Below are 24,042 nucleotides of genomic sequence, written 5' to 3'. Positions count from 1 at the left end.
AATTCCAGAGTTCATGTCATTGTTTATGTTAGGGCTGCAATTCTACTGAAAGCCTTCCAGTTCATCACACTTCATTATCAATGGCACCACAGATACCTCACAAAGAAGCATTATGACATCACAAAGGGGCATTATGATGTCAGAAAGGGCATTATGACATCACAAAGGAGCATTATGACATCACAAAGGGGCATTATGACGTCACAAAGGAGCATTATGACATCGCAAAGAAGCATTATGACATCACAAAGGGGCATTATGACGTCAGAAAGGGCATTATAACATCACAAAGGAGCATTATGACATCACAAAGGAGCATTATGACGTCACAAAGAAGCATTATGACGTCACAAAGGAGCATTATGACGTCACAAAGGAGCACTGTGACATCACAAAGGGCATTACGACGTCAGAAAGGGCATTACGACGTCACAAAGGGCATTACGTCGTCACAAAGGGCATTATGACGTCACAAAGGGCATTATGACGTCACAAAGGGCATTATGACGTCACAATTTGGAATTATGACATCAGAAAGGCTCATTATGACATCAGAAAGGGGCATTATGACGTCAGAAAGGGGTGTTATGACGTCACAAAGGGGCATTATCACGTCACAAAGGGGCATTATCACGTCACAAAGGGGCATTATGATGTCTCAAATGGCATTATGATGTCACAAAGGGCATTATGACGTCACAAAGGGGCATTAAGACTAAGAGTAAAGGTTGGAACAGCTTGTAGAATAGACCAATCTTCATCACTTCATCCTCCCATAAGAAAAGAGCAGCTGTAAAAAAGGACACAACTTGCAGGCTTCTACCTCCTTACCTTTCACTTCTAGAATTCTAAAACTAACTGAGAAGTATTAATACGCTGAGTATGGCCTAAGTAAGGCATATTTTCTATTCATTCTACTCCCAATCTCTTGGCCTCTTCATCTTGTACAACACTTTGCCACAGAACTGGGCAGTTCTGGGACACACAGCAGCAGAGGGGATTGTCTTAATCACCTTCCTCCCTATCTCTTTCTCTGCTCTTCAGAACATCCCATGCCTGCTTTCAGCTTCTGCTCACTGACACAGATCAGGTGATGAGGTGCGCAAAGATGAACAAAATCTATATAGAAGTTCCTTAGTAAAAATATTCCACAGCCACATTTTCACCTCGCTACCACTACATTAAAAAGGAGAATCCAATTAGTGGTGTGGGTCATTGATGTTGTTCCAGGGGGAACTGTGGCTGTTCCATGCCCACAGGGTAGAAGACAGACAGTCTTCCTCTAAGCCACATAAACAGCTGCTTAGTGCTCCCAAAGCGAATATCAGCTCTTCTGTTGAAACAAAGTGTCAAATCTAGGCAAGAAAGAACCGAGGAACTGAAGGAACAAAAAGGGTCCTTGAACACCAGTCCCATGGTTGCAAGTCACTATGCAAACATATTGAACCCAAAAGAACATCTGTCCTGCAGGCAACCAAAACCTGAGTTCCTTTTACTTAAGACCCACTGTGAAACATCAAAACACATAAACGTGTGATAGTCAAACCACTGGCTGCCTTTTCATGACACAGAACAGTACTCCTGGCTTCCTGATGGAAGGTTGGGAACATGCAGCCAAAGGGACAGGATCAAAGGCCTCCCTGAAATCTAGAAAGACTACATCCTTTTCCTTCATACACTGAGTCGGTGGCCTTATCATAGAACAAGATTTGATGACCAAGACCGGTTGCACACATGCTCCCTCACCGATGTTTAGGCCACCAGACTGTTTACCCGGGCAGAGCTTCAGCACACAGAGGCATTTTGACCAGAACCTTGTGCTGAACTCTAAAACTTACCCCCAGGCTTCCTGACTGTGTGGTACTGGCACGTCCTGTTTGGGATGGAATTCTCAAGGGAATGTGCTTGCCACGAGCCTTCTTAGACTGAAGCAAGAGATAGGTTGCCACAACTGGTCGTAATTCTGCTAGAAAACAAGAGGATGTAGATCTCTTCAGAAACATTGTCAGTACAAAGAAAATTTCTGCATGTCTGCCATATTTTCCCCTTGATGTGCAACCTTCACGTCTGATCACATTAGGGTAGTTTCAGGCCTCAGCTGATTCACACAATATGTCTGAGATAAAGAAGCAGACTATTCTCATTTTTGCTTGAAAGTTAGTGTATTGTACAATTGCTGGAAGTGAAAACTAAAGCTGGTGCCAGAATCTCTCTACTGAAGTGAATGGCAAAGCTCCTACTAATTCAGTTTGCACAGCATTTCAGCTGGACTCCCATTTCTGGGGGCAAGTTCCAGCCCAGCTCCAAGGAGCATCGACATTCAGCTGGATTTTCAGCAGCTTTTTGACTACTATGAGAACCGTGGGTACAATGCTTGACAGACTCAGTGTAGTATAATAAGCTTGAATTACTTATCAGGCATTAGAAGTCCTTTGAGTTAAGACTGTGAAAATATCACAGACGTGAACGGAAGAACGTTTTTCCCTTGTAGGTCGATTGTTCTCTTTATTCCCTGTACCTAAAAAAGAAGTAACAGTGACTCCACAAACGATCTCGCCTAGATAAACTTATATTTTATATCTAGTCTTACTAAGGTTATATGGAAATCTTAACAATCCTTCAAATTCTACCACTTTCTATTTAATAGAAAGACAACTCAATTGCAAGAGACAACTTTCAGATTCAGTTTAATGCCAGAGTACCCATCATGTTTTAAATCTCTTCTACACCTTGGAATGTCATTATTGACATTTATACAGCATCTCTAGCAGCACTCAGTTCAGCTTTTCCCATTTATTTTCAAAAGTTACTGGAATTAATTCATTTTCTGAAGTATTTGTGAACTGTAATTCCCCAAATTTGCTTGGTTGTCCTACCTGACGTGTTGATATTTTCCACCTATTAGTGAAATATTTCAAAGCAGGGAGTTAAGCCAGCATGTGACATCTGCTGTTCATCCATCAGTTTCTGTTTTGAGTCTGCCTGGACTTCCAGAGATTCATAAGGATTTCAGCATGGTAGAATATAACAGAAAGGCTGAGAAAACACAATTAAAGGAGAAAAAAGGAATAAATGTGAACTTCAGAAATGCAGTTATTAGGTAGACTATGAAGTTCTGCAGTGGTACCTTACCTCTGAAAGGTGTGAAATATTTCATGTTTGAGAATAAGTGAGTGTTAGAGTCTGTTAATACAGTAAGGTTATTTACTGTAGTAGCGGGCTTAAATACAGAGAATTACTGACATACGTTTATTACGTCTGACGTTAATGCTGATCTACTCTCTCTTCTCTTGTTGTGAAACACAGAAAGCTGTTACACAGTCTTCATCAAGGTGTCCCAGCTGCACGAATAAGACCTATACTGAGGAAACAGCTTTCAAGTCATCTCACAGCCCAATCTCACTGTGGTAGTGTTCTGCTGTGCAGCAGTCAATAATTAGCCATGATTTCAGATGTTTTTTAAATAGTTAGTGTTATGGCTACATATTACAAGGAGTAAACAGGAAGAGTCATCCAACTTCAGCAACTAGTCCCTCTGTGGCAACAGGTCCTGAGTTCTGAATTCAAGTACAAAAACCTGTCAGCAGATGAGACCTTTTACTAGAGCAGAAGTGACGCTTCTATCTCTTCTTGATTCCTAGTTCCATGGCGTGCACAGCATGCTGTGCTGCATGCACAGCACAGCTGTTCTTCAGAGCAACAGTGGCACCCAGTGACCAACAGCAGCCATTGTCTGCAAATACACAGCAACTTCCCAGGATATGCAGCAACAATCTCCCCACACACTCCACTGCACACAGACACTATGACCCTGATTAGACTCAAGCAGCAGACTGAAAACAAGTCAGAGTTTTATATTTCAAGATCTATAATGTGTGAAATTCAGTTACACAACAGTGCCGAGGTGCCTGCGTTTCAAGCAACTTTCAGATCACAACCATGTAAAATAAAAACAAATTCAGTGCAGAAATAGCAAGCCTGTAACTTAAAACCCATGAGATTATCAATTTTTATACTGCATTCTGATTAAGTTCTCCGAAAGGAAACACAACTAACTGTTGAATTCTGAAGGCAATCTGTGGGGTCCTACATTACCTCCTGATTCTGGAAGAGGAAATTCTAATAGCAAATGCAGAACTTTGCTCTTCGTAGACATGAGAAGGGCTGGCATTTAGGAACATTCATTTCAGGGAAATCAAATGATGTGTCTGTATTTTTACTACAGATAGTATAGGGAGCAGCCAGTTGAAGAACCAGATACAAAAAATCCAGCCCATTGGCAAGAAAATACTTCTCCTTAAATTCTGTATGCTATCATGGTACAGAATTAGGCTACAGTGCCACATAGGCCAACCAAGCGTAGAACCAAATCCACAAAATACTGGTAGACAAAGCAGCAAAAAGAGGGACAATATTCAGCAGACAGGCCTTTCTACCCACAGCTCAGCATGTTCTGCCATCCGAAAAGCAAGGCCTCTTGTCAAGCTCAGCTATTTCCCTTCTCAGTGTATTCTAGCACCACTGATACCCACTGGTATCCTCCTGTAGAGTGCCATCATATTGTCATCATCCAAAGGGAAAACCCACACAGCAGAGCATACAGCACTACACCCATGCTCCAAATATCCGCCTGAAAAACAAAAAGACAAGCTTACAAACCTGAAGCACCTCAAATGGCTTCCTGACAGACTGGATTGTCTGCCCTTGCCAAAGCCCACATATAGCCCATGAAAAGCTGGCTCTTTCCCTCAGGAAAAAAAGCCTTATCGTCCCAGAGAAAGCATATAACCCTCATTCAATTGCCCTTCCACTCAGCTTAGAGCACTACTAAAACCAGCATCTTCACCTTAGCTCATCACACTGCTGCAGTTCCTTTTACAAGGATTTCACTGGCAAAAATGAAATCAAAGCCGTCACAAGGGATTTAGCACAGTTACGTGTTACTGGCTACGAGAGCTGTCAGCACAGTCACCTGTCAGGCTTTGCTGCTGTTCTATTTATGTAGAGGCACAACAAGGTTCAGACACCTCACGGTGTAATTCTCACTTTGACTGTAAAGAAAAAGGAGGCTTGAAAAGCAGCGTGTGGAAAACAAAGAAACAAGAATTAGAACAACAGTGGGGCCATGGCACTTGTAGGAATTGCTCCTCCTTTAACAGCGATTCATGAAGGATGAGGGCATTCCAAACCAGACCAGTTTGGACAGATTAACAACTGCAAGTAGTGGGTTCCAAAATTCCAGACATGAAATCAAAGCTGGAAAAACTCTTTGCATTTACATCTCTCAATTTTTAGTACATTGTGCATTACAACGGAAACAATTCTTCACATACAACTTGGAAGCTAAAGACAAGTCTGACAAAACAGACTGCACAGAAATGATGGATAATTAACAGAGCAGATTGCTCTTTCAAACACTTAGTAATAGAAAGAGATCTCTGAAGTTGCTGTTCTGTAGAGCCCCAAAGCAGTCGCTTGAGGCCGTTCAGGATTAGCCAGAGACAAACCAGCCAGCTGTGTGAACTGAGACCAATTGCACTTTTCTAGTCTGTGGCCACTGACAGCTTCTGAGAGCTACCAAGCAATGCAACCTAGCAGAATTCAGAAGGGAAACCAAGAGAGCCTACCTGAGCTCCACTGCCTTTAAATGCTCTGTGGAGAGGGAAGGGAAAGAGGGGAAAACAAACACCGCTCTACATCCCTCTGAGCCAATAGACGCTTTTCCCTGGATTAGCTCTGGTGCTGCATAAGCTGGGCTTCCACAGCATGTGTTCAGGCGGTAATCAAGGCCTGCCTGGAAGAACACAAAAAAGAGAGAGAAACGTTTGCTTTAACAGAGTTTATGTCTTCTGGTCATAACACTTGAGAAGCCTCAGAGGCTTCTTCTCCTGTGTATATCTTCATTCATCTTATATTTTGCTTTCATTCAATGTGACCTCTCTAGGCAAATATTGTCTAACACCATGAGTATCACATAAATGTGCAGATCTCAAGCTGCTCCCTTATCTAGTACCCTTGGCATGATGCTTTATTTTCCTCAGCTGATCATCTAGATTGTGCCTGTTGATTGTGCAACAACAGCCTGTTGGTCTCGATTACCTGTGAGTGGCTCTAAATTTGGCCAGGAAAAATCATTTGAGGATAAGTAATTATCTGGGACTCAGTAAGTCTTCCCATGCTTTCATAACAGCAGAGATACACACACACACAAACTCGTGGAACCCCACTGCTTTGCACAATCCTGTGCACACTCACGTGTGTCATGCCCTGATTTCCCAGCCAGTCCTCGTAGGGTCTCTTACTTAGGACAGGAGTGCAGGGGAGCAGTCAGAAGCTGTTTGCATTCCCTGCTGTCTGCTGGGCAGCTTTGCTGGAGATGCTTGGGTTGCTTTGTTTTTCCTTGGGAGGTGGGAAGGAGCTTTGGGTTGGAGGCACATCCCGTGCCAGAGCATCCCGATGGCATGTGTGGGGCACTGATCTGTAGCAGAGGAAGGGGAGGAGGTCCCAGCACAGCTCTGCACCATGCTCTGCCACACTGGGCAGCTTGTTCCTGGCTCAGCAGTGCCATCAGACAAGAAGCAGGGAAGGAAATCAAGGATGGGGCGTACTATCAAACGCAGTTAGTGCATGCCTTTGCAAGACAAACAGACCCAGAGCTTGCGGGTTGTTCCTGCTTTTGTAGCATTTGTGTGCTGTAGCTGAGCAAAAGGTTCTGCTGCTTGAATCTTCTTCTGCAAAAGCCGCCTACCGGTAAATGTCTGCGGGGATGTACTCGGTGTGCACTTCTGAAGCCATTTGAGAACCTAGTTGTTCTTGCTGCAGGACCCCTGTCTTCTGTTAAAAGCTGAACGGTCCCCAGAGCACCTGTTTCCATCAGCTGCCATCATCCAAAGCAGCCAGCCTTCTTACAGTCACCTGGCCCAAACATCCCTTTTGCTCTACACTTGATTCCTGCAAGAGATGGGAGCTTGGCACGCACACCATCATTCCAACACCCCACCCCAGCAGCAAGGGATCACAGCACTGGCACAGCTGAAACAAAAAGGATGTGCGAGTTTCCTGTTAGTACACAGTGTGAACAAATCTACCACTGAGCAACACCGTGAGCTCCCACTCACCTCAGCACAGGTCAACCTGTAACCCCAGCCTTCCCCAATCCATGTGCAAACGCACACCCGTGTGCCACCCTGCCTGCTGTGCACACCCCCATGCACACACTGCATCGTGTGCCCTCCTTTGCATTCACAGACGTGTGCCAACCACCCCTGGGAACACCTACGTGCCTACACCTTCCACAAACACCCCTTTGTGTGCACCTGTGTGCAAACAGCAAACAGCAGAGGGTGCACGCGATTGCATCATTGGTATCACTGATAACCATGTAAAAAAGCACTGGTCCCAAGACAGATTCCTGGATGACACCACTTGTTATCGGCCTCCACCTGGACATCGAACCACGAATCACCACCCTCTGTCTGTGGCCTTTCAACCAATCCCTTATCCACCAGGTGGTCCACCTGTCAAATCCACATCCCTCCAGTTTAGAGATAAGGATGTCGTGGAGGGCAATGTCAAAGATCTTGCTCAAGTCCAGGTCAATGACATCTGTTCCTTCCTTTTGTCCACAAATGCCATCACTCCATCATAGAAGGCCACCAGACTGGTTCGGCATGGCCTTCCCCTGCTAAAGCCACGCTGGCTGTCTTGGATCACATGCTCATTCCTTATGTGATCAAGCATGTCTTTGAGGCGGATCTGTTCTTCACCATCTTCATCACAGTTACACATTTGAATCAAATAATTGGTGTTCCTGTCACGAAGAAAACCTCTTTGTCTTCTACTCCTGCTGCACTTCTGTGCTTTCACCAGAAGCAAAGGGAGAGGCCACCTCCTAGATCCAAATTTTAAGAAACCAACACCCAATAGGTGTCATCTGAAGTAAAATAGCAGAGAAATTAAGATGACTCTTCTGCATCCAGCTTGGATCACTCCCTCACTCAGGCACACCACCATCAGATCAAGGAGATGCTGCCTTCAGCTTAGAGACTGTATGGGAAATCACAGCTTGAACCTCTGATTAATCAGCTGAGGCAAGTGTTGGGTCAGCTGCGGGAGCACAGGTGAGAGTAATCTAGCTGTGCTCCCAGAAGGGGTGGACCTAGACTCCACCTCCTCTGAGACCTCATTTAAAGGCTGACCACCACTGAGGCAGCATCTCATGGAGATTGCTCCCCAGTTGAGACTGCCTCAGCTTTCTGGTCAAGGTATCGATATTGGTGAGTTTCCCTTTGCTAATAACCTTTGACTATTTACCACCATCTTGGTTAACATCTTTTTATTAGCCACCCTTACAGAGACCATAAGGGTTTGGGCTTCCAAACTCTCAGCAAGCATTTGGATCAGCCAGCTTCCTGCTGGGGAGCCCCCTGCATCACTGCTGCCTATTCTGGTACCGGACCCGCAGATGCTTCAGAGCTCATTAGCATGGACTTCCTTCCTCCCCTCAGCAGCTGCTCCTGCACTCACCTTCATTCCTACTCAGATACCGGCCGCTTCCAGCACCAGCTGACCTGCACGACACAGAAAGGAAAGGTGGGAGTCATGCAAACGCACAAGCCCAAGGCTGCGTCACCACCACGTATGGCAGCCTTGGGAAGTCAGCTGCAACTACAGCCTTTGTCGGAATGGAAACAGGTACCATCAATTCAGTGTGACTTCTGAACTCACTGCCACCATCAGAAATAGGCACTGAAATCGCTCACTTCACTGCAGCTGGTTACCTCCAAATACTTGCAGATGGCGTCATCTGCAAACTTGCTGAGGCTGCATTTGATTCCATTGTCCATGTTGCCTACAGAAATGTTAAAGAACACTGGTCCCAACACCACCCTCCACCTGGAGACTGACCTATTGACTGCAACTCTCTGAGTGTGACCATCCAGACAGTTCCCTATCCTGCAACTGGTCCATCCATCAAAACCATTTTTCTCCACTTTGGTGACCAGGATGTCATGCAGGACGGGATCAAATGCTCTGCACAAGTCCAGGTAGATGATGTCAGTTGCTCTCCCATTATCCACTGATGCTGTTACTCCATCATGAAAGGCCACCAAGTTTGTCAGCCCTGGCTTGACCTTGATGAAGCCATATTGTTACCACCAATCACCTCATCTTTATTTTCCAAACTATGCCAAGGAGAACGAGACAGAACTCTACAATGTCGTGTCACTACAAACCTGTCTGAACCATTGGCTTCTCTGCATGCTCATCACTAGTCTCTCCTTACCTTGTGTGCCCACAAACAATGTATGGGGAATGTCAGCCACAAATCTTACCTAGGGGACATCTTTGCTTCAAAATCCCTTGAACATCACACAATCCCTTTTAACTCTCCAGGTCTGCACTTATTTATGTCAGAATCAGACCATATTTCTGTGCTGCTATATCCTTTTCCTTCTGAAGGGCCTGGATACAACTTGGATTAACATCAGGAGAAGAGTTCCTGCATAGAATCATAGATTTACCCAGGTTGGAAAAGACATTGAAGATCATCAAGTCCAACCACAGCCTAACCAGTACCCTAACTCTAAAAACCCTACACTAAATCATATCCCTGAGTACCACATCCAAATGGCTCTTAAACACAACCAGGGATGGCGATTCAACCACCTCTCTGAGGAGCCTATTCCAGTACATAAAACCTCTAGTACCTAAATCTCTCTAAAAGAGCACAGGTATTAATCTGACCAGAAAGGTTCCTGTTTGTTCATAAAATGTGCCTTTTCCGCTCCATCTTGCATAGGCCACTGGGCACAGGGTAGCTGGGAGACCACAGAACAAGTGGTTCTGTGAGCAAAAGGGAAACCACTGCCTAATCCAACTCCTCCAATCTCTGCACTCTGCTAGGAGGGACATGCCTAAATAGGGTGGCAGATACACACAGGAGATAAATATTTCCACTTCCCTCAGCCAACACTGCTCTGAATATCTATGGGACACGCAGTTGGATGAAAAGGCATTTGACAAAGAAGGAAAAGAAAGAGTTTAGTCTGCTGTGCCATTCTCTCGGTAGCCAGAATAACTAACCCTCGCCAGTGTTAGTTCAAAGAATAGGCAGATTTTATCTCCTGACATGAGCAGTAATTCAAAGAAGCTGGTATATGATCCTGTATCCTGCATATTCACTGCAGGCAGGAAAAGACATTATGAGATAAGGGAGATCTACACATCACTTGTTATGAACACCTCATTGCATTAGGAACAGTTTATTACCCCAGTTGTGAGAATCACCTTCCCTGTTACAGAGGGAAGCACGGGCATGGTGAGGCATTCACAGGCCCTTTGGCTGTCACTTAGAGGAGGCCTGCCTGCTCTACCCAGCCTCTACCAGATGCTGGCTGATAGCTCAGTACACAGGGTAGTGTTCTCTGACTTGCCAAGTGTGGGTTTATGTACTAAATGGCACAAAGCCACAGACAGGTGTTAACTCTGACACTGCTGACACGGACCACAGAAGACAAATATTTCATGGCACACAACTCTCTGTGCAGTTTTCCTAGAGACAAGCCATACAGCACCCTGGTCCACTCTAACACAACAGCTTCCCTTTGTGCTAATTCTCCTCCAAAACAACAAACAAAAAACTGGACAGGAATGCAGAGATCTACACTGCAATTGAATCAAACCAAAAGCCACTTGCACGGAAATATAAAACCACACACAAGAGGAGAGTTTATGAAGAGGACCACTCTTGGAGTACTTTCCAAGAGGCATCAATTAGTAACTCTCTTTGCTCATTTTTCACACTACTCTACAGTGTCCTCCTGAGCCCCCTTACTCCTGTTGCCAACTACCTAAACTTGTCTTAGGCTGCTCAGCATGTGGATGTTCCCTGATCTTCATATTCACTCTTGTGAATAATGAGACTTCTCTTATTTCCCTGGGAAGTAATGCCCACTTTTTTACTTTGACAGAGCTCCTTCCCATCCTAGAAGGGAAAATATCAAGTCAGATCTCCATTAGTCCTTCCATCTCTGCACTGAGCAAAGGGAGCCTTCAGATCTATGCTTAATTCACCCACTCCCCTAGAATTAATGGAACTGTGCTTACTGGAACATATGCTGAAGCTTAAGCACAGTGCAGTGTTTTCAACATGAAGGAATGGCTATAGAACTTGCATAAATTCTGGCTGACCTATAACAGCTTAAAGCACTGCAGAGGACTGTTAACAAGCCTGTTTGGACATCACCTTGAATAAATGACGTTATCCCCAAGTAAGGGAAGGAACAGCTGAGCACTGGGGAGGTACACAAAGTGCCAGAGCAAATTCTCACACTGTCAGGTGCAAAGAAAACTGAGATTTCACCCCAAAAACCCAGTTCACAACAAGGCTACAAAATCCCGGCTGAGAATTTCTGTGTTAGACTTGAAGCTCAAGACTGTACTGTAGTTCAACCAACAATATTTTGTGCAGCATGACCTAAAAAGTTCACAATAAAACCAAAACAAACTTCAATTTCAACTTGATAAATGAACTCAGGACATAATAACAAAGAGTGCTGATCTGGGCAAATAAAAGAGCATAAAGAAAAGAGAGCAGTGCAAAAGCTATCAAGCAAAAGCTCAGACTCGCATCCCTTGGAAGTGAAATTAAAGGCTCTCATTCATTTCCAAACAAGTCAGAAATGAAAATACCATTACATGCCATACCTTGAACCACTTGATGTCCACCTTGGGCCTGCACAGCTCACACTCAAACGTGACCTTGTCCTTCTGAATGACGCTAATGTCTGCAAATGGTCTGCTGATTTTCACAGGCAATTCTGAGAAGGAGAAAGAAGGATGTGGATTTAGTTGGAATTTGAGCACATTATCATTACTTGTGCTAGATACAATCATGTTACAACAATCCTCTTGATATTTCACGGATACTCTGGTGGCAATAGCCCAGTGCATAACATTCTTTGCAGCTGGAAGGAAAGCTGGTTCTGCTGTTCAAGTAATCTGGGACAAGAGCAGATAATCACACCTTGCACCAACCAATACCTGTCACAGTGAGCCTCCCCGATGAATTAATGCCTTCTGCTTTAAAGGAAATGAGTCCTGCATCTTCAAGGTCATCTTCTTTCTTCCCCTGGGCACCCATCGTGATATTTGGTGCAGGCTTCAGCCGCACGCCGTCCTTCTGCCAAGTCCCTTCCACATCCTCATGGGACACCTCCACCGAAAAGGTGACAGTTCCCTTCTCAGGGAATTCCAGGGGCTGCAGACCTTTCACCAGCTTCATCTGCGCACTGAAAGACAATGGGGACAGGTTGGAGATCTCACACCAGCAGCTGAGAAACAGAATCATCAAAGGAATCAGAGAAAGGTTTAGGTTGGAAGGGACCTTTGAGATCATCCAGTTCCAACCCCCCTGCTGTAGGCAGGGATGCTTCCCTCTACACCAGATTGCACAAAGCCCCATCCAGCCTGGCCTTGAATGCTTGAATAGCATCAGGACTTCCAAAACAAGTTACTTCCCTCTTCCTCTCTGTCTCGCTCCAATTTGTAGGAGGGAGGCAAGGTTCTTTGATATGTGTATACCCGGCGTGAGATTAAGAAGCAACGGTTCAAATGTTGGTCCAACCAGTTTATTATTGTCCTAGCTATTTTTAGGGAGATGGGGAAGGGAAGGTAGGCGATAGAAAAAGTAGGAAATGTAAGCAAGGAGTCTTTGCAGAGAGCGAAAGAGATAGTCACCACAGTGGGTCCAGCGAGGTACACAGTAGGTCCGTTGATCTCAGGAACTCGTCTGATCGCCGCAGGGGATGGGAGACAGCCAGGGAGTTCCGCAGCAAGCCGTGTCATCAATTTACAAGCAATGAGCCGATAATGTTCCAATTAGAAACTTTTATTAATTGTAGCGGGTAAAACAAAAAGGCAATTCAGCGCTGGGCGACAGGGGAATCCTCGTTCCTCCAACTGCCGCACCTTCCCGTCCCTTGCAACTTCTTTTGTAAGGTCCATCCCGAGTGTATTGTCCTTTAATTGGTCGGTCGTGATCGTGCCACTTGGTGTGTCGTTCCTTGGTTGGTCCTTCCGTGAAACTTTGTATCCATCGGGGCGCGCTTTGCCTGTAACTATGCAGAGTACACAATCTACCCATAAAATTAGAGTGTTCTGCAACCCTTGTGGCCTCCATATTCCACCATCACATCCCGGTCCTAATGAACAAGCACTCCACCACAATGCTACCACATCCCGGTCTTAATGAGCAAACATTTTATCACAGTCCCCCCTTTTCTTTTATTGTACTATTTTGTTTTGCTCATTAAACCGTTTTAGTTCTTGTCGACTCCATTCTAGAGCATCCTCTTCTGGTTCCCCATCAAGGGGTTCATATCTTTCTCTAATTACCATTAGGTGGGCTGCCTCTAGCCTGTTCTTAACGATAACGATTAGTCTATTTAAAATACAGGGTCCAAAGGTCAAACCTAATATTATCATAATAACTGGTCCCATTATTGTGGATAATAATGTAGTGAACCAGGAGGAACCATTAAACCAACTCTCATACCAACTTCTTTGAGACTCCTGGGCTCTTTTTCTTTGTTCTAACTGTTTTCTTAGTTCAGCCATTGTATCTATTGCTACCCCCGTTTGATCAACGTAGGTGCAACATTGTTCTTTAAGAGCCACACATAGTCCCCCTTGCTGCAATAGGAGAAGATCCAACCCCCTTCTATTTTGTAACACTACTTCTGATGGGACCACTTAAATGGCTCATGTGTCTGTACCTCTGTACCCCAACCCTCATTAATGAGACTTAATATTATTATCAATGGAGCTAGTTTTAGATAGGCAGTTTTCCCACTGCAGTAGTGAGTCTTTAATTGTTCGGGGGAGTTACTTCCAGTCTTGGGGTATCTTCTGGATCCTAAATCTTTGGATTCATTCATAATGGAGCAGACCCCTCCACATGTTTTATCTCCTCTGCCTCGCCCATCGACTCGGTTGCCTCGAGCCATGGGGTGTATAATCTTCTCGGCAGCAAGAGTATTCTTCAGGAGGGGCTGGTTTTGCTTCCCTTTTAAGTGGGTCTTTGGGGTACTGCACCCTATTCTTTTTCCCACTGGTTATACACTTAAGTCATGCTGGTAAGGATCCAAATTCACCCCCAGGTTTACCCCCTTCTATTAAAATTTCCACGGCCACTCTGAAGGCTAATAACCAATTTGTGTATCCCTGTCTTCGCAGTGGGTCCACTACCTTTCTAAAACATATCCCAACAGTTGCATTCACAATAGTCAAAATATTCCCTTCTACATTAAATTCTATACTGATACGTTTATACAATCATTGTTAATTCATGTTCTCATTTTCCTTGACGGAGGGTTTCGTGACAGTTTTACTTTCAAATCACCCGCTGGACTAGTGACTCTCCATTCGTGATTTTGTACTGGACCCTTAACACGACTAGCATGTGTCCATCCTTTTTCAGCAGTTCTGATGGCAGTATTGGTAGTCAATAATACCAGATAGGGACCTTCCCAGCGAGGCTGCAGTGTGGTTTCTCTCCAGGTCTTTATCAGAACCCAATCTCCAGGCTTTATCTGATGGAGGGTAATGTCAAGAGGGGGTCTTTGAGTCAATTGTCCCTTTTTCCACAATTCCTGTTTATACTTCATTAATTCCGTGATATAAGCTTGAATGTTCTGATCTACCACCCCCGGGTGATCTTTAGGGGTTCCTGCATCATATGGCATTCCGTATAACATTTCGAAGGGAGATATTCCTATGTCAGCCCGGGGCTGGGCCCTAAGGTTTAAGAGGGCAAGGGGAATGCATTTTATCCATGAGAGCTTAGTTTCTAGTGTTAATTTGGCCAATTGCTTTTTTAGTTCCCCATTCATTCTCTCTACTCGCCCTGAACTCTGTGGGTGCCAGAGAGTATGTTCTTCCCATTTTATTCCCAAGGCTTCAGCTATATTTCTAGTGATTCTTGATGTAAAGTGTGGTCCTTGATCTGAATCTATTACTTCTGTTACCCCATACCTAGGGATGATTTGTTCGAGTAATATTTTTGTTACTACCTGAGCTGTTGCTTTAGTTGTGGGGAATGCCTCTACATAATGTGTGAGGTGGTCTATTATGACTAATACATATTTATATCTTCCTACTTTAGGAAATTCGGTAAAGTCAATTTGGACTCTAGAAAATGGCCTAGTGGCCAAGGGTCTTCCCCCCATAGGCAGTTTTCTTTGTACGGCTCTGTTTATCTTTAAGCACGTAATACATCCTTGAGTAATATGTCTAGCTAGATTATGTAGGCCTATACACATGTACTTAGTGGCAAAATGATCTATTAAAGCTTGGCTTCCCCAGTGGGTCCGTTCGTGCAACTGGGTCAGCACCTGAGATGCTATTGACTTAGGCAGTACCTCTCTCCCGTCAGCTAGATACCACCTCCCTTCTGTGTTTTTAGTTATTCCCATTTGATTCAGTTTTTGTTCTTCCTTCGGTGTAAACGAAGGGGCCTCATCATGTGTCAATTCTTCCTGCCTCTCCTGCCTCAGGACCAATTCCCTGAGGGCAGCTTGCTTAGCTTCTAGGTCTGCTGCATTATTTCCTCTAGTCTTGTAATCGGTCCCCTGTTGGTGTCCTCTAAGGTGTACCACCGCTATCTTCTTTGGTTTTCGTAGGGCCACTAAGAGTTGCTTTATTAATTCTTGATGTATTAAGTCCTTTCCTTGGGAATTTATCAATCCCCTTTCTTCCCAAATCTTCCCAAAGGTATGTATTACCCCATAACTATATTTGGAATCGGTATAGATAGTGCCCTCTTTTCCCTGTAATCTTTTTAGTGCCTGTAAAACAGCATACAGCTCGCAAGCTTGAGCTGACCAAGTGTTACTCAAGGGTCCTGATTCCAATACCCGGAGGGTCTTTCCATCTACTATTGCATAACCTGATCTTCTCTTTCCCTCCACTACTCTAGAGGATCCATCCACAAATAATTTTTCCCCTTCTCTTAATTCTTCTTCTTCTAAATCTGGTCTGATTTTTGTTTGTTCTTCTATCGTATGTAAACAGTTATGAATGAGTCCCACATTTTCGGGTTTTCCATATAAGAATTCTGCAGGATTCTGGAGACTTGTGGTCTCCAGGGTTAAGTTAGGGGCTTCCAGTAAGATACCCTCATACTTTAGAAGACGAGAATCAGATATCCATTTTTCAGCTTTTTGTTGGAGCACATTTCTAATATTGTGGGGAGATAGTACCTTTATATTGCTGTTAAAAGTAATTTTCCTGGCTTCTTCTACCAATAACGCACACCCAACAATTGCTTGTAAGCAAGTGGGCCATCCTCGGCTCACAGGGTCTAATAATTTTGACAAATATCCAACGGGTTTCTTCTTCCCTGCCCAATCCTGTGTTAAAACCCCATACGCTGTACCACTGTCTATGTTAACGAATAAATAAAAGGGTCTTTTTAAGTCAGGCAGGCTCAAGACAGGGGCATTGATGAGATCCTCCTTCAGCTTTTGTAGATTCTCTTCATCTTGTCTATCCCACTTTATTAATCCATCGGTACTGAGCTTTTGATATAGAAACTTTACTTTACTGCTATAATTTTCAATCCATTGTCTACAATATCCCACTAATCCCAGCAATTGTCTTATTTGTCTCTTATTGTTTGGCGACTTCAGGGACAATATTCCTTGTATCCTTTCAGGATCTATCTTCTTTTCTCCTTTACTCAGGTAATGCCCTAGATATCTAACCTCCTCTTCCACAAATTGCAATTTCCTTTTTGATACTTTAAGTCCTTTCAGTCCCAAAAAGTTCAGCAATTTAATACTTTCTTTCCGAACCTTTCCCTCATCCTCTCCAGCAATTAATAGATCATCTACATACTGTATTAATTTGGTATCAGGATCTAGCTGATACTCTTGCAGGATCTGTTCTAGGGCTTGCCCAAACAAATTAGGGGATTCTGTGAAGCCTTGGGGGAGTACAGTCCACCTTAATTGCTGTTTTCTGTTAGTATCTGGGTCTTCCCACTCAAATGCAAAAAAATCGCGGCATCTCTCATCTAAAGGGCAAGCCCAAAAAGCATCTTTTAAGTCTATGACACTATACCACAAGTTGTCGGGCCCTAATTTACTTAGCAATGTATAGGGATTAGCTACAACTGGGAACCTAGATACAGTGCGCTTGTTAATTTCCCTCAGATCATGAACCAACCGATATGTTCCATCAGGTTTCTTTACCGGTAATATAGGGGTATTAAATGGGGACATACAGGGTTCCAGTAATCCTTTGCTCACTAATCTATCTATTTCTGGTTTGAGACCCCTCCTTCCTTCCAGGGAAATAGGATATTGTTTTATTTTTACTGGGATTTCAGGATTCTTGATTTTTACCGTGAAAGGGGGTATTTTTAGTTGTCCCACACTCTCGGGGGTATACCAGACATCAGAATTGATCTCTTGTTCATCCTCTACCCTAAGAGGGCAGAGTTTGATTCTCAATTCTTTATTCTCTACTTCTAGTCCTATGCCTAATGCAATAATCAGATCCCGTCCTAACAAATTGAACTCCGCTTCAGGCAGTATCAAGAAATCACCCAACCCCACTTTGGACTCTGCTTCTATCATTACATTTTTAACTATTCCTACTGTAAAAGGTTCTCCCTTTGCTCCTATTACTTTGGTAGTTTCCCGGGAAGGTTTGCATCCGAGGGGGATCTGTTGTATAGTAGACCTTTCTGCTCCTGAATCTACTAGAAACTCTACCTCCTCAGCTTGGGGACCAATTTTCAATTTTATCAAGGGCTCCTGTTGTTTCTGGGTCCCCAATATATAGAGCCCCTGACACCCCTAGTCTTCTTGGAAGGACTTTTCGTCTCTCATTCTAACCCTGCAGTCCCTCTTCATGTGTCCCTTTTTCCTGCAATAATAGCATATTCTCTCCTCCTCCCTGTTTTCAGGCTTCCTAAATTTTTGCTGTCCTGGAATTCGATTTTGCGTCCATCCCCCCATTTTCCTTTCCAATTCCCTACTTTCTTTGACCGCTGCTACCATCATCCTAACCTGCCTATTATGTCTTTCTTCCTCCCTTCTTACATATACCTTCTGAGCTTCCCTCAAAAGTTCATCAAGCCCCCGATCCTGCCAATTTTCTATCTTTTCTAGTTTCTTGCGGATATCTTCCCAAGCCTTAGCTACGAACTGTGTTTTGAGCAGAGCCTGGCCTATCGGTGTATCGGGATCCAATCCTGAATATAGTTGTAAATTCTTGCGTAACCTTTCTAGCCATTCAGTGGGTGTTTCCTCCTTCTTTTGTCTTTCATTAAAAGCTTTATTTATATTCTGACCTCTTGGGACTGCCTCCCTAATGCCCTGGATAATGATAGTTCGCAGGTCCTGCATGTGAGTCCTATGATGTTGATTTTGATGGTCCCATTGCGGATTCTGTAAGGGCCATTTAATATCCGCAGCGGGCCCGTGGGCATGTTGAGCATCCCAAATGCGCATCCCTGCACGCCTAATCATACCTCTCTCTTCTGCTGTGAACAGTATACTTAGAATAGATTGTAGTTCCTCCCAGGTATAAACATTTGGCCCTAAGAACTGATCTACTCTGTCTGCCACCCCCAGGGGATCTTCTAGTATATTACCCATTTCCTTCTTAAAATCTCTAACATCCCCTGAATTTAAGGGCACTGATATAAACCCCATCTGAGGTTGTGGACCTCCCATGGGCATTTCTCTTAAAGGGTAGAGGTTATTTTGTCGTGCCTTTGCCCGTGTCACAGGCCCTCCCCCTTCTATCTTTTGTACTTCTCCCTTTCTCGAATCCATCTGCCCATGATCCAACTGAGGAGGAGAAGGTAGGGGAATTGCTGGTGGTACAGCATATGGTGGGGGTCCCACTAAGGCCTCCTCTTCCCTTCGAGGTTTACGTTTTTCGACATCTTTTTCTTTTCGTGTCAAATTAAAAATGGGGACTCCTAAACCCTCTGGGCGAGTGACCCATACTGCTGCATAGTCACTTTCTTCTTGATTGAAAGGGGTTTTGGAGTTTACCCAAAAATTTAATTGCTGTTGTACCCAATCTTCATTAGAACCATACTTAGGCCACCATACTGCCGGGCCAATTTGTTGTCCGCTCCAAATTTCTATACAATAATAAATCATCTTTGCTTTATCTTTATTTCTTGTTCCTGGATAGTGCGTCCAGGCAATTAGCATGAACCCTAGAGGTGAGTCCTTAGGAATGGATGGTCGTTTAGAAGGGGTGGGTGGTTTAGTTTTACACTGCCCCATCTCGTTCTTTACTTCTTGCTCTCTTGTTTTATTCAACGTCTGTAGCTCCCCCTAGTGCCCGTAGCTCTAGGGGAACACCTAAATAATAATCATCCCTAGTGTCCGTAGCTCTAGGGGAACACCTGAATAATAATCATCCCTAGTGCTCGTAGCTCTAGGGGAACACCTAAATAATAATAATCATCCCTAGTGCCCGTAGCTCTAGGGGAACACCTAAATAATAATCATCCCTAGTGTCCGTAGCTCTAGGGGAACACCTGAATAATAATCATCCCTAGTGCTCGTAGCTCTAGGGGAACACCTAAATAATAATAATCATCCCTAGTGCCCGTAGCTCTAGGGGAACACCAAAGAATAACCCTCCATAGAGCCCATAGCCCTACGGGTTGTGGTGGTGAAAGGGTCCCGCTTATACCCTGTACCCACCCTTCGGCGTGCCCTCACTCAGTGTTGCATTCACTCGCTTCCCCCAGGTCGTGGCCCACGCCCTCGCGGGCAATGGGAACCGCACTACTGTGGGGTCCACACTCGCTCGGGTTAGTGCCGGCTGCCGGCCCCCCTTCACAAGCACACAACACTCGCCACACGCCGGATTCCCAACCCAGACCGGACTATACTCACCTGTCCTGCGTCTTCGTCCGGACTTTCGTGCACGAAATTTAAAGGGTTAACCGGTTTTTACTTGCCTTTGTGTTTTAAATTTCGGATCGTCGGCAGGAGTAGGGCGGGAGGATAGGAGCCGAGGCCACCTATTTAGGCGGGGCGCCCCCTCAGGCTCGTACCCACGCCAGTATTCCCATCCGAGTCACGGCACCAAATTGTCATCAATTTACAAGCAATGAGCCGATAATGTTCCAATTAGAAACTTTTATTAATTGTAGCGGGTAAAACAAAAAGGCAATTCAGCGCTGGGCGACAGGGGAATCCTCGTTCCTCCAACTGCCGCACCTTCCCGTCCCTTGCAACTTCTTTTGTAAGGTCCATCCCGAGTGTATTGTCCTTTAATTGGTCGGTCGTGATCGTGCCACTTGGTGTGTCGTTCCTTGGTTGGTCCTTCCGTGAAACTTTGTATCCATCGGGGCGCGCTTTGCCTGTAACTATGCAGAGTACACAATCTACCCATAAAATTAGAGTGTTCTGCAACCCTTGTGGCCTCCATATTCCACCATCACATCCCGGTCCTAATGAACAAGCACTCCACCACAATGCTACCACATCCCGGTCTTAATGAGCAAACATTTTTATCACAAGCCGGTCCCGGGGTTCTTCCGACAAAGTTTTCCCCTCAGGGAATTCTCCGTCAAAGGTGTCTTTGGGAGTTTGTCTCCAAAGTCCCCAGTTTAGCGAGAGCCTTTTATCCCCCATTTCGGTGGGGGTTTTTCTTCTTCTTAACAAACACTTCTTTGTAAAATGATTTAAAACTAACTTTTCTGACATTCCTGTCCCACAGATAAGCCAGCAAGGGTTGGAGGTCTCTGTTGCCAGACACAAGATTTACCACCTTCTGCAGGGGTCTGCTCCTCCCAGCAGCACCCCTGGAAAAGACTGCTTGTCTTGTTCCTGCTTATCTTTGCAGTCCTAAGCAGGGATGGCACGATAACACCCACCATTCACCCTCCTGGATAGTTATCAGTTGCCTGTCAGAGTCTTATCATCAGAAAGGCCTCAAGAAAGCAAACTTTGAGACAATAAAAGAAAAACAGTTCTGTCTTTCACACTCTCCCAGGTACAGTATCTGCTAATTAAGCAACAGCCTTTGCAAAGAAGAAAACTTGTTCATAACCAGGTCCATGGGTGCTCTTAAATGGATCCTTCCAGATGGAAAAAACATTTCAGGTGGCCTCCTAGATTCTACCCCTTTTTGTGTTGCACACAAGACTGAAAAAAAAAAATTACTTTTGCAAAGTTCTTCTTGTCATAAGGAAACAAACATTTGGGGAATGGCAGAACCAGGTAAAATTTTCCTTCACGTCAAGAAAGTATAAATTTCACTCTCATGCTCTTGGTGTGCTTTCTGCTATGATTATTTGGACTAATTAAGCTTTTCCCTGATGAAAGTTTAGAAGTATATCACAAGAAGGACCAACTTACCCATGACCTTTTATGACCATAACTGACAATAAAATATTCAGCCAGACTACAGGTTTGAGCAGCTGAGTTGTTTCTAGGATCTCCTGCAATCTCAAGCTTGGAACACACACTTGTCTTTTGACTAAGTGTCTCTTATAGTGCAGTAAAACAACAGGTTTTCACATGGCTATTCCTCATTTACCTTGATCTGAAATCATTCTCAAACCATGCAGGCTCAGTCCAGGGAGAAGGGGAGGAGAGGGGAAGGGAAAGGGGAAGTCAGGTCCTCTAAAATCAGGCTTCTTAGCCTAAAGCTCAACAGCAAATAGCAGTCCACTTCCCCACATTGCTAGACTCCGAGCATTTAAAGAACAACAGCTGACCTCATGATGAGCTCTAACATAGCCAAAGGAATTAATATATTCAAATATTCCCTCAGGGGGAATTGTGGCTGTTCCATGCCCACAGGGTAGAAGACAGCCAGTCCTCCTCTCAGCCACATAAACAGCTGCTTAGTGCTCCCAAAGCGAATGCTCACCAGTTGTTTCCAACTTGAAGGTCATCTTCTGGCCAGCAGCCTCGCAGATGTATTCTCCAGCATCTTTCTTCTCCAGCTGCTCCACAACCAGACGCCGGGTTTTGCCCACAGATTCCAGTCTGAACTTTCTGGAGGAGGCAAGCAGTCTTCCATCCTTGTACCATTTTACTTCGCTTGGATCCTGTGCTACTTCACAGCTGAGGGAGGCACTTGCTGCCAGGGCAGCACTCACCTCTTTCTGCACCTGCACCTGGTTTATAAACACAGGTTTTGGCTCTGAGGGAAGAAAAGAAAAACAGAAGGACTGAAATGAGACCATCTTGCAGGTTTGTATGTACAGGTTGGAACAGGTTTAGGTTACCACTTGTGCCCAAACTAATAGCCTTCACTAGAGAATATCAGCTCTTCTGTTGAAACAAAGTGTCAAATCTAGGCAAGAAAGAACCTAGGAACTGAAGCAACCAAGAGGGTCCTTGAACACCAGTCCCATGGTTGCAAGTCACTATGCAAACATATTGAACCCAAAAGAACATCTGTCCTGCAGGCAACCAAAACCTGAGTTCCTTTTACTTAAGACCCACTGTGAAACATCAAAACACATACACATGTGATAGTCAAACCACTGGCTGCCTTTTCATGACCCAGAACAGTACTCCTGGCTTCCTGAACAGACTCCTCATGGCCTCTACCATTGCCACAACTGTGACTGTCAAAGGCACAAAGGAAATATGCTCACCAACGCAGTCCTTTCTTCTTTGTGTGTGATTTGCAGATATCTATCTTACTTTGAGCTCTGGGAATAGTCAGCTCTACCAGGTCTCTTACTGTGAGTAGCAGACTCACCTATCCAGATGCAGCCTCCAACATAAAGGCATAGTAAAAAGGCAGTGTACTACTAGGAGAAGTTCCTGCTTCTCCTGCCATGAAAGGCTGCACGTACAACATGCACTCCAGCCTCACTGCACATACTTATCTTAGTCAAATATTTTGGTGAACAAGACTTACAGTTTGGGATCTCAGGCACAGGAGAGATTTGAATAATATCTTGAATATTTCTTCCACTGTACATATATAAGTAATTATTATTCTACAGACAGACTGAAACAGGTCTTTGTGCCATACTAAAACCACATACTTGCTACAAACCCAGGCAATCAAGTATAGGGAAAAAACCTCAGCACAGACTACTGCACCTGGATCACTGTATAATAGAAACTAGATTTTACTTTACTGTTCTCTGCTGAATTTCAGACAACACCTGTCTCACCTGTGACATGAATCTTGAAGGTGAGTTTCTGGCCAGCAGCCTCGCAGCTGTACTCCCCTGCATCTTTCTTCTCCACCTGGCTCACCACCAGCCGACGCTGTTTGCCCTCTGACTCCACCTTGAACTTCTTGCTCAAGATGATCAGTTTCCCCTCCTTTTATCACTTCACCTCTGTCTTCTCCTGGGCCACCTCGCAGCTCAGCGTGGCATTTTGAGTCAGTACAGCCTTCTGTTCCAGTGTATCACCACCCTCATCATGAAGAACTTTTCTCATGTCCAAACTGAGTCTACCCTCTTCACTTTTGAAACCATTGCCCCTTGTTATGTAGCTATAGACCCTGGTAAAAAGCTTTTTTCCACTTTCTTATCAGACTCTCCTAATAAATAGAATGCCTGTCTTCCTCCTTTTCTGGAAAGAAAAGCACCAGCTTGAAGGCTTTCTATTTTTAAGCATTTCTTTTGCACCTGCTATAGAGAAGAAAACAAAAGAAAATACGGGAAAACCTTTTTAAGAGCAGGTTTCTTTAATTTAATAGAAACCACCAATGCTGCCATCTAGCATTGTGACCAAATGCTGTCTCTGAGACTATTTAGGAAGAAGCATTTGCAGGGGTGTGCTTGTGCCCTGAAGATATCTTTAATAACCTTTAATTTCCCCTGTAATTATTGACTTCTCATTTTGCTATCATTGCATCTACTTGAGATCCCCAGGGAAATTCCCAAATTATTTCCAGCCTGTCTTAAGCTGAGGCTATCCAAGTCCTAAGTGTGCATAGCTTCAGAAGGCAAACAGAAAAGCACACGAATTAAACAGAATTTAAGCACCGTCTACATCACTGAATGCTGGGGTTGAA

At 44.4% G+C, this 24,042-nt stretch overlaps 1 protein-coding gene and 2 long non-coding RNA genes across 5 annotated transcripts; all 3 read right to left on the bottom strand.

Moving 5' to 3' along the window:
• Positions 1 to 1,557: 1,557 nt before the first annotated feature.
• Positions 1,558 to 5,791, bottom strand: LOC146758055 (uncharacterized). 3 transcript variants are annotated; one of them, XR_014935248.1, is made up of 4 exons: positions 5,628 to 5,791; positions 2,877 to 3,036; positions 2,412 to 2,518; positions 1,558 to 1,966 (listed from the first exon to the last, which is right to left on the bottom strand). It is a non-coding gene; the product is annotated as an uncharacterized LOC146758055 (long non-coding RNA). The 3 variants fall into 3 exon arrangements; XR_014935249.1 differs by having other exon boundaries at positions 1,558 to 1,963; XR_014935247.1 differs by having other exon boundaries at positions 1,558 to 2,518.
• A 2,451-nt stretch (positions 5,792 to 8,242) lies between these two features.
• Positions 8,243 to 22,245, bottom strand: LOC146758053 (obscurin-like protein 1). Its single transcript, XM_085518306.1, has 4 exons — positions 21,922 to 22,245; positions 12,046 to 12,293; positions 11,710 to 11,822; positions 8,243 to 8,570 (listed from the first exon to the last, which is right to left on the bottom strand). The coding sequence occupies exons 1-4, from the start codon at positions 22,083 to 22,085 to the stop codon at positions 8,535 to 8,537; spliced, it is 561 nt and encodes a 186-aa protein (XP_085374432.1). The 5' UTR covers positions 22,086 to 22,245; the 3' UTR covers positions 8,243 to 8,534.
• On the bottom strand, positions 12,617 to 20,574 carry LOC146758054 (uncharacterized). The gene is made up of 2 exons (XR_014935252.1): positions 19,935 to 20,574; positions 12,617 to 13,121 (listed from the first exon to the last, which is right to left on the bottom strand). It is a non-coding gene; the product is annotated as an uncharacterized LOC146758054 (long non-coding RNA).
• Positions 22,246 to 24,042: the final 1,797 nt, after the last annotated feature.

The sequence above is a fragment of the Coturnix japonica genome, chromosome 17 (assembly GCF_054131305.1).
Source record: "Coturnix japonica strain WE chromosome 17, WE-NBRP24, whole genome shotgun sequence".
Classification (NCBI taxonomy): Eukaryota; Metazoa; Chordata; class Aves; order Galliformes; family Phasianidae; genus Coturnix; species Coturnix japonica.
This window is presented reverse-complemented; position numbering and strand designations above follow the sequence as displayed.